At 39.9% G+C, this 11,597-nt stretch overlaps 1 protein-coding gene across 1 annotated transcript; it reads right to left on the reverse strand.

Annotated features, from left to right (window-relative positions):
* Positions 1–9,922: 9,922 nt before the first annotated feature.
* Positions 9,923–11,125, reverse strand: LOC131031474 (dirigent protein 23). The gene is made up of 2 exons (XM_057962590.2): positions 10,204–11,125; positions 9,923–10,129 (listed from the first exon to the last, which is right to left on the reverse strand). The coding sequence occupies exon 1, from the start codon at positions 10,808–10,810 to the stop codon at positions 10,256–10,258; it is 555 nt and encodes a 184-aa protein (XP_057818573.1). The 5' UTR covers positions 10,811–11,125; the 3' UTR covers positions 9,923–10,129; positions 10,204–10,255.
* Between the last annotated feature and the right edge of the window lie 472 nt (positions 11,126–11,597).

An 11,597-nucleotide genomic window follows, 5' to 3' on the forward strand; every position in this document is an offset into this window, starting at 1 on the left:
TCTATGACCCCTTAGGACACCATATGACCTCTTTTAACATCCTAGTACATGACATGACCACTTGTGACACCATATGACCCCTCAAGACACAATATGGTGTCATTAGGGGTCATATGGTGTCCTAAGGGGTCATATGGTGTCGTTAGGGATCAATGATGTCCTAAGGGGTCATATGGCATTCTATGACCCATTAGGACACCATATGACCCCTAACGACACCATATGGTGTCATTAGGGGTCATATGGTGTCCTAAGGGGTCATATGGTGTCATTAAGGGTCATATGGTGTTTTATGACCCCTTAGGACACCATATGACCTCTAACAATACAATATGGTGTCCTAAGGGGTCATCTGATGTCGTTAGGGGTCATATGGTGTCCAAAGGAGTCATATGGTGTTCTATGACCTCTTAGGACACCATATAGTGTCGTGAGGGGTCATATGGTGTTCTATGACCTCTTAGGACACCATATAGTGTTGTGAGGGGTCATATGGTGTCCTAAGGGGACATAGAACACCATATGACCCCTTAGGACACCATATGATGTTTTTAGGGGTCATATGGTGTCTTGAGGGCTCATATGGTGTCCCAAGGGGTCATAGAACACCATATGACCCCTTAGAACATTGTATATTGTCATTAGGGCTCATATGGTGTCCTAAGGGGTCATAGAACACCATATGACCCCTTAGGACACCATATGGTGATGTTAGGGGTCATATGGTGTCCTAAGGGGTCATAAAATACCATATGACCCCTTAGGATGCCATTTGGTGTCGTTAGGGTTCATAAGGTGTCCTAAGGGGTTATAGAACACCATATGACCTCATAGAACACCATATAACCTCTAACGACACCATATGAACCCTTAGGACACCATATGGTGTCTTTAGGGGTCATAGGATGTTGTGTTGGGTCATATGGTGTCCTAAGGAGTCATAGAACACCATATGACCCCTTAGGACATCATATGACCCCTTAGGAAATCATATGACCCCTTTGGACACCATATGGTGTTGTTAGGGGACATATAGTGTTCTAAGGGGTCATAAAACACCATATGACCCCTTAGGACACCATATGGTGTCATTAGGGGTCATATGGTGTCCTAAGGGGTCATAGAGGACCATATTTCCCCTTAAGACACCATATGACCCCTTAGGATACCATATGGTGTGGTTAGGGGTCATATGGTGTCCTAAGGGGTCATAGAATACCTTATGACGCCATATGACCTCTAATGACACCATATAACCCCTTAGGACACCATATGACCCTTAATGACACCATATGACCCCTTAGGACATGATATGGTGTTTCTAGGGGTCATATGGTGTCCTAAGGGGTCATATGGTGTCCTGAGTATCAATATGACCACTACCCTCAACCCTATCTACCCTAAACAATGTTTCATCAATCTTGGACCCATACCATAAACCTTATATCCTACAACCTATTATTTCAATCCTATACAAGGGAGGGAGAAAAAAAAGGGGAGAGGGAAGAATAAGGAGAAAGAGAGAAATACGAAGAAAGGGAGAGGTGGTTAGGGAGTGGCTGAGAGACCTAGAGAGGGAAGAGTAGATAGGTGAGGAAGAGAGAGAATGGAATAAGAGAGATAAGTTCACAAAGAGAGAAAGAGGGGTAAGGAGGTGGAAAGGAAATAATTAGAGAGGAGAGAGATCTAGAGCCTAGGAAGAGAGAGGTGAGAGAGACGTAAGCATGAAGAAAGTATGGGAGAGACCTAGAGAGAGGAGGGAGTGAGGAAGAAACTGAGGGAAAGAGGTGAGAGAGGGAATTAGATGGGTGTAAGGATGGAGAGGGAGATAGCTCGAGGGATAGGTGAATAAGGGAATTGTGAGAGCTAGAGAGGGGAGGGACAAAGAAGAGTATGTATCTATAAGAATGAAGAGCTCGAAAAAAGGTAAGGGGAGAGAGAGAATATGAGATCTAGTTCATAGAGAGAGATGGAACTACAAGGGAAGGGAGATAAAGATGGGCCAATCTAGGGAGATTTAACTACTAAGATAGATTTTGAGAGGTGAGAAACCTAGAGGGGAGAGGGGTGATATGGGGGTGTAAGGACGGTGAGGGGGATATAGAGGTAAACATTCAAAGGGACTAAGAGACTTGGTGATAAAGGGCATAGAAGGTTCGAGGGAGTTGAGAGGTCTGGAGGAGAGAGATAGGTATTGAGGTTTAAGGAGGGTGGAGGGGATAGAGAGGTAAACATGAAGGGAATGAGAGACTTGGGGATAAAGGACATAGAGGGAAAGGGAGGTAAAAGGCCATAAGGAGGATGAGGGGGATACAAAGGTAAACATGAAGGGAACGAGATACTTGGGCATAAAGGATATAGAGGGCAAGGGAGACCTAAGAGGCTTAGAGGAGAGAGAGAGAGAGAGAGAGAAAGAGAGAGAGAGAGAGAGAGAGAGAGAGAGAGAGAGAGAGAGAGAGAGAGAGAGAGAGAGAGAGAGAGAGAGAGAGAGAGAGAGAGAGAGAGAGGTGGGATAAAGGAAATGTAGAGGGGAAGGGAGGTGAGAGGCACAAAGGGGAGAGAGATATGAGATGGGGGTTTAAGGAAGGTTGGGGGTGATAGAGAGGTAAGCATGAAGAAAGTGTGGGAGAGACCTAGAGAGAGGAGGGAGTGAGGAAGAAATTGAGGGAAAGAGGTGAGAGAGGGAATTAGATGGGTGTAAGGATGAAGAGGGAGATAACTTGAGGGATAGGGGAATAAGGGAATTGTGAGAGCTAGAGAGGGGAGGGACAAAGAAGAGTATGTATCTATAAGAATGAAGAGCTCAAGAAGAGATAAGGGGAGAGAGAGAATATGAGATCTAGTTCATAGAGAGAGATAGAACTATGAGGGAAGGGAGATAAATAAGGGAGAGGTGAGATGGGGGTTTGAGGAGGGTGGGGGGGTAGAGATGTAAACATGAAGGAAAAGACATATTTTTGGATGAAGAACATAGACAAGAAGAGAGGTGAGAGGCATAGATGAGAGATTAAGGAGGATGAGGGGGATACAGAGGTAAACATGAAGGGAATAAGATACTTGGGGATAAAGGACATAAAGGGGAAGGGAGGTGAGAGGCTAGAGGGGAGAGAGAGGTGGGAGACTTGGGGATAAAGGACATAGAGGGGAAGGGAGGTGAGAGGCCTAGAGGGGAGGGAGAGGAGAGATGGGGGTTTAAGGAGGGTGGGGGTGACAGAGAGGTAAACATGAATGGAATGAGATACTTAGGGATAAAGGACATAGAGGGGAAGGGAGGTGAGAAGCTCAAAGCAGAGAGAGGTGAGATGGGGGTTTAAGGAAGGTGGGGGGGATAGAGAGGTAAACATGAAGAAAGCGGGGGAGAGATTGAGGGAAAGAGGTGAGAGATGGAATGAGATGGGTGTAAGGATGGAGAGGGAGATATAGAGGGATAGGGGAATAAGGGAATTGTGAGAGCTAGAGAGGGGAGGACAAAGAAGAGTAGGGATATAAGAATGAAGGGAGATAAGAGGTAAGGGGAAATAGAATAAGAGATCTGGTTCATAGAGAGATATGGAACTACGAGTGAAGGGAGATAAAGGTGGGTAATGGGACATGGATGAATATGGATACCTCAAGAGCTCAATGTGAGATGGATAGAGGTGGATACCTTGACAGGTGGAGAGCGAGGAGAGAGAGGCCATAATTGAAAGAGGGGAGTGAGATATAAAATGAGAGACAAAGGAACAAATAGAAAGAGGGAAGGAGAGGTAGATAGTGATTTTTTGAGATACTTAGAGATGGTAAAGGTAGATATAGGTGAGGGGGAGAGTTCACAAAGCAAGAAAGAGGGGTAAGTACCTATATGGTAAGAATTGGAGAGGGAGAGAGGAATATATAGAAGGGAAATAGAGGTGATTTACTTAGAGCCTACGGAGGGATTGATAAGAGACACAATAGGTACAGATAGATATAAAAGGAGAGAGAGAGATAGCCAATGGGACATTGTTTCAATTAAACATTGTTTCTATGTACACATTTGGTGCTCTCCCTATTTGGTGCTCTCCCTATTTGGTGCGCATCAAATGTGGAATATGGACCGCATTTGGAGCGCACCAAATGGGAAAACCCATTGATCACATTTGGCACATGTCAAATAGGGAGAGCACCATATTTGGTGCACGCCAAATGGCCCGCTTTAGGAAACACCAAACCTATGGGTTGGATTTGCCTTGGGCATCCAACCCAAAGGTTTGGACGACCATTTCAGGCTAGAGACATGTTTTTATCAGAACATTGAAAATTTTGACATATTTTTGGTTGTGCTCTCCGTCAGGTTTGCACATGTTTAAATGAATTTTAAAAAATACCATGGTAAACTTGAGCTCCCTATTAGCTATCCAACAATGTAATTTATTACAAATTTTGATTTCATTACGTCTTTCATCTATAATTTCTTTTGTCAGTGTGTCTGTTTTTTGTCAAAAACCAACATGCACTATTTTGGGTATAGATTTTTACACGTTCATCAGATTTTGAAAAAACTTACATTTTTAGAAACTAGACTCCATTCTACACAATTTAAAAAAAAGAAGTTTTGCTTTTTGATTAGTTTTCAATGATTTTAGCGGGGAGCATGCTCAAATTTCTATTTTTCAGGATGTGTCCACTTCGAAAATTAGTAAAAAATCATATACTAATTAAAAAATTAGCTAAAAAATCTGGCATAAACTACAAGGTGTTAGCTAATTTCTCATTGAAGCGATTTTAAAAATTCAAAAAAAAAGTTAACATTTTAGGGGGGCCACAACAGACGCTATATTATGTTTTTTGCATAAAAATAGGACCACTTTTTGTGGCCCCCCGTTTTGAAGCCCTTCATCTCCACCATTTTCCAAATAAATTAGTAGTTTAGAAACTAGACTCGATGCACTCTGACTCTTGTTTTTGTTGCATCTTCAAATTTGGAGTGTAATTATGTTCAATTTGTCGTTGAATTTCAGACTTTGCTGATTTCAGAAAAAAAAAAAAAAAAAAGTGGCATCTTAAGACCCCCTTTTGGTACCACAACTTGGTGCATAAACCCAAATATGAATTAATTCAGCTCTACCAATCCCTAGGTGCCTATTTCAAACCATAGAGTGCCTTTTTCAATTTGCACACTTTACTTTGATGCCCACATACCTCATATCCAAGTGGTTGTTGAACGTAAACTTCTTCTTCAAGAAAACCATTCAAGAAAGCTAATTATACATCCATTTGAAAAACTTTCCAATGATTTTGTGCAACTATAACTAAAACCATTCTAGTTGTATCAAGTCTGGCAATTGGAGCAAATGTTGCATTATAGTCTACACCATATTGTTTTGTAAAACCTTTTGCTACTAGTCTAGCCTTATGTTTGTCAATTTCACCTTCTGCATTAATTGGTTTTATAAACCCATTTGACACCAATGCTATTTTTACCTTCAGGTAGTTCAACAAGTTCCCATGTTTGATTCCTTTCAATGGAGTCAATTTCTTCATTTATGTAACTTTTACCCAAAGTTCCTCCTTAACTGCTTCTTCAAAATTAATAGGATCAAAAGAGAACAAAGAAAAAATTGAGCAATAATCCAAACTTTCTTGTCCTTGATCATGTATCTCTTTCAAGCTTCTCATTTTCTTACCTTTTAGTGAGGAAAGTGAAGGATTTGACTCATTATTGAGTGCAAGGCTTTGAGATCATAAAGGATGAAGTTGGGATCATGCTCTAGGCAAATTTGGCAAGAAGGATACCTCTCAATCCTTGGCTCTTAGCCAAAAAGGTTTAAAAAATGGTGTTTTTCGAGTGATTTATTAGAAAAAGGGATTTGAATGTTTTATGTTGAATTAAGCAAGGGAATGAGTTCTCTTGTCCTAGGTATAGATTTGAAATGGTAGTGAAATAAAGTTTGACAAGTCACTAAAAATTGTACTGAGATGAAGGCAATGTATAGAACAGCACGAAGATTGCAAATTAATGTTAATTTGATTTGTACATGACAAGGTATTTGTAAAGCGGAAAATCGAACCCTAGGTGTTCCCCCCCACTCCAAGGAGAAAGGAGGTCACTAGGATTGACGGTTTTCACTTAGGAGAGACTTTACATTCAAAAGAGGGGTTGAAACCCACAAGATCTAATCCCACACAATGCAAGACTGGATTCTAAATGAGTTTCAAGGGTTGAGACAGCAAGGCTACCCTCTTTTGTAAAGAATGTAGATAGAAGGATTAAATTAGGAATGTATGTAAAAGTAAGGAAGATTCGTTTGCAGACAGAAATAGAAACATGGGATGAAGCTGCGGACCTGGAATTAGTAGTAAAATGTCAAGACGATGCTGTCCTGCAAATTTGAGTGAAAGTTGATGGGATGATGGCGCCCAGAGTGCACACGGTCCTCCGAAAAATCCGCAAAACGAAGGGGGATTTGTTCGTCTTTGCACAAGGGTTCCAGATCTTCAATTACAGCCGCGTCCCTGCAACCTACACACAGAAAAGAGAGGACGATTGGGGGGTTAGGGATTAGGGGTTTGCCTTTAGGTCAAACCCCGGTTTTGGAATTAACCAAGAAATGAGAATGTTGTAAATGTAAATGATTGTAATGTAATCAAGGACTGATACCTTGTTGTAAGAATGTTTGTATTCTTACATGCGAAGGTTTGTATGTTGTATGTTGTATATGATCTCCTCTTCAATGGTTGAATCCTTGTCTTGAATGCAACACTTAGCCTTGAATGGAGACTTAGAATGCTCAATTGCTTGAAGGGATGCTTGAATGCTTGAATGTTTGAATATCGCTTCCGCTACGTATGTTTCTCTCATCTACCATCTACCCTTTCTTAGAGGGGAAATGTAGTTTATATACTTGTCAATTAAGGTTAGGAGACTGATTTTTCCGACCTTGGGCCGACCTAGAGACATTATTTTCCAAATTGCAAACTTGAAGACCCGATGCCCCATAAGAGACCGGGCCCAAAATAGGGCCAGGGACCAGGGCACTGGGCGCCATGGTCCCACCTCCCGGGACAGCAGGGTGCAAGGAGGATCAGGCCAAGGTGCAGAAAAGATGCAGTTTTTGATGTCGCAAACAGGTTTCGGGGTCTCCATTTAGGTTCAGTGTTGCGTCGCCATCGTGAAGACCTAAATGTAGTCGAAATTGCAAGTGTCACAATTTTAGGATGCTACAGTATTTTAAAAACAAACATACATATGCAACAACATACATGTACCTTTTTTTTATGAATACGTGTCAATATCTATTAGATTAAAAATATAATACACATCCACAAAAAAAACATAGGGGAACACACAATTACCCCTCCAAGCCACATGGGCAGTGCTCGAAAAATAAAACCAAAGTCACATGGGCATAGCTTGAAAAGCAAGGAAACAATGAAACAAAATAACAATCATGAGGGTTAAGCCCAAGTAGAATAAAACCATAACCAATTTAAGCAACAAGAGCAACATGAGAGGGTGGCAGAGGAGGATCCCTATCATTTGGTTTTATCCATACATCAGTGAGGTCCCTGGGGTACATCAAGTAATGACCACCCCTCAACAACAATTTTTTTCTCCTCCCTCTTCCTTTTTTCAATTCGCTTCTACGAGATAGATAGATCCACTCGAGGGAGCCACTTTGAGGACTCTAGCCACCCACCACCACTACTAGCTGAAGGCAGCCCACTACCACCACCTGAAGATGACCTTGCACTACCTAATCCACTCGAAGGTAGAAACCTGTGTGGAAGAGAAGCAAAACACCGTTGAGCCGAGCCACCCTGTCATTAGAGTAGTAGCGAGGGGCCTAGGATCTTGGTGAGTGAGAGTCTTGAGTTGAGAAACTCTAATGCCAATGACCACGAGACAGAGCAGGAGGTTGAATTATCCAAGAGCACCCTGCCAACAATGAATGGGACATTACCACAATGTTTAAGTGGTTCCTGAAGGTGGGAGACCTCTAGAGCCACTTTGTTCACTTGAACTTGAATCAGAAACATAACATTATTACAAATAGTGACTTTAGTATAAAGCAAAACATAAGTATCAATGGAGCTATGAGAAAAAATAACAACATTTCTATCTTACCATAAAGCATATACGATCTACACCCTAAAAGCATTCAAAAATTGAGTAACCTTGAAACAGATGTGAGGCCAGTCCCCCAAAAGAACCATATGCCAAGAAAAGGGTTCTAGGTAGAAGAGACAAAATAAATCATGAATCCAACTCCATAAATGTTGGGCACGATGGCAAAACTAGAAGAGATGCTTGAACGTCTCTAGTTGGCCACAAAATGGGCACTGTGGGTCCAGAAACCCCATATGTCTGAGTCGAGAGCCCACAAGAAAGCCTTGGAAAATAATACACCAAGAAAGATGAGCAAGCTTGAGTTCTATAATAATCAAGTAGACAATGTTAAAATGCTTCTACCAAGCCAAAAGAGGTGACTGCAAATGCCACCATAGATTCAATGTTGGGACCATATAAGGTTGATATTTGTATACCCATTTAGTATCAAACTCATTTTGTTGGAATGAGTTTATGTAATTACATATGTATCAATAAATGACACTCTGTACTAAGTTGGGATCATTCTCACATATCATTACTTGTCCTCATTCATATATTTCACTACAACTCCATGGCAGCTATAGTCACATATATTTCCACATATTTGGTGTTTATTATGAAAACCATATCTAGACATTCATTTGATGTTTAGATATTACCATTTTCATTTATAAATATATCCTATTAGTATAGGATCAATCCTATACCCATGGATCAAGCCCCAATTTTTTTGAAATTCAAATTCAAACTTTGGTCAATTCCCACCCGTTTATTTCCAACCTTGAGCTAACTTGGTAGACCTCTAGCATGATTTATTTCTATGTACTTGTATTTTTAAAGGCATTTAATTTTTATTTTCAAAATCCACCCATATCTAAAAATTATTTAAAAGTAAGAGTGTGCTAAGAACATTCGATTGGAAAATCTAATTTAAAATTTTTATTATATATCACATCATTCTAGAGCATCTACATGTTTGAAGATTGTTGTCCTTGGCTATTTCCATGACTATAAAGTCAATCCTATCAAGGTGATCAACCTAGGAGAGCACAACCTTTGTAATGTAACATTATCTTAGGTATTACTAAACACCTCCAATACTTGACATTTAACAAAGCATAAAGAATCAAATGAATTGAAAAAAAAAAGAGATTAACACAATAAATTACTAGATCATATATGTCCCCACATAAAAATGACAAACTATTACAATTTCAAATAAAAAAAAGTACCATTTTTAACCCTTGGAAAAGTTGGTATTTGGTGACATCAAAAAAGTTTCTTCTCCATTATCCTAGAACTAAGTATATGCATCACTCCACATTCAATCTCCTAGCTAATAGCATTTAATTATTTAATAATCACTCCAACAATTGTCATTAGAGAGGATAGGACCTAATTGCTCCAATAGTTGTTATACCATCTATTGGTTTAGTGCCCAATATTTTAATATTACTTAAGCACTAGTAGTTGTGGCTTTAAAGTTGTTAGTGGTGTTCATGAGTATTGATAATTGAATGAGATGTGTTTCTTAGATCTAAAAAGCAACAAACCATGTGAGCCCACATCATCGCACCAATAAATCATAACTTAGTGCACAACTATGGATCTAACTTTTGGGAGGGCCATTTTGGAGACCTCAAAAAATAAAATTATGTTGATGTAGCATCATATTTGATAATGTGGATCAAAAACCTTAATTATAAGCAAGGAACTTGCCAAATAAACTGTTGTAAAAAATTGAAAGATTTGAAACGACCACATAAGATTTTAAAAGCATGAAATCAAGATACTGAACTACCAGATCCTCCACCCCTACCATACTTCTTTAACTCTTACAAAACCTAGAAATAAAACAATACATATTCTAACTCATTCATTATATTTTACCCTAACTTTTTACAAAACATGTATTTTTCTTGCCCACACAAACATTATATCTCCTACCGTACTAATTTTATGTGGATGTGAGAAGATCTGCATTCTGGGCCACACAACCCCTACAATCAAGACTGCAGTTTCCTTTCGTAAGAGACAAAAGGCATCCATTACCATCACCTAAAACAAAGCTTAAACTCAGAAAATTTCCTGCAACACACAAATTGATGCAATTAAAGAGACCAAATACATACTTTATTCATGCTCATCCAACAGAGAACTGAGCATCACTCAGGATAACTAATACTAGTAATGAAGCACAGTGACATTGTAATGGACGATTGCATTCCCAGATTTGATGTCGAAGGAGTGTGTGTGGGCGAGGGCGTATCCTCGAGCCATCCTAAACTTCCCGCTTCCTCCAACAATTGGCATCTCTCTAATCTCATTAAACACAGCGTTGTGACCCACCACGGCGAGTGTGCTTCCGTTAAACTTTCCACTCTGAAAAACGTAAGTGACCGCCATTAACAGTTGAAGATCCTCTTGACTGGCCAGGGCATACAGACCCTGAGCTCTGCCCAACAATTTGGAGGTGGGTTCCGGCCCTTCTGTCAAGAGGTCGTCAATCACAACTACAGATCCGAAGAAAGTGGGCGAAGATTTGGTCGATGGAGCGTGCGCTACCTCCACGGCGGTCACATTCTGTCCCGAAGCTTTGTCATGGAAATAGAACTCCAGATTGCTTATTTTTTCCTTCCCTGCTTTCAACTTCGCTGCCGTCTCAGTCGCTTGCAATGCAAAGATGATAACTGTGACCACCACTGCAAATGCCCTAAACTGTCGATGCAAACCCATCATCTCCAAATGCTGTGAATCTCAAAGATTGGGTACTCCGTCAACAAGTAAATAGGACACCAATCATGTCTTTAATATTTGGCTCTGTTCCAAAAGAGCATCAAACCTCTGACCTGTTTCAGAGCATTTAACTTAAACTAAAGCAAAACGTGGGAGACCAAATGATGTTGGTCTGAAAGATCTTATACTCTTTCAGCGAGTAAATGGGCCAAACATAACTTTAATGGTTGGCTTTGTTCCAAGGGCATCAAAGCTCTGACGGACTGCAGACCATCTAAGTTTAACACTGGTTGTACTAGTGAAAAATAGTAACATTAGTTGTGTTAGGTATTGGCTTTTTGTTTCTTAATGTAGATTTTTTTAATGGTTGTTCACCAACTGTGTTTGCTTTTGAAGATCACGGATAGGTAGGTGCACGAGAAGTCCAAACTTTGTTGAATATCATGCGAATTTTGTGAGGCAGCTCTACCGCCCGCACCGGCATGGGAGTAATTTTAAAATGGTGTTTTTTTTTTCGAGGAATTAATCACATTTCTTATATATTTTTATGATAATGTTTTAATATATGCTATTGTAAACCAACTCTAATACCAACTCTAAACATTTATTGTTAAACTATAAGCTTTAATATATTCTATTGTAAACCTAGCATTATATGCTAACAATTAATATTACATTATATCATTTTATGTTAATTATCACAATTAACAGCGAATGATTTTCTCAAATTGTTAAAATTTTATGTTATTGGTTATTGTTACTACTTTGGAGGTAGTTACGATAATTGATA

This window comes from Cryptomeria japonica, chromosome 10 (genome assembly GCF_030272615.1).
Source record: "Cryptomeria japonica chromosome 10, Sugi_1.0, whole genome shotgun sequence".
NCBI lineage: Eukaryota > Viridiplantae > Streptophyta > Pinopsida > Cupressales > Cupressaceae > Cryptomeria > Cryptomeria japonica.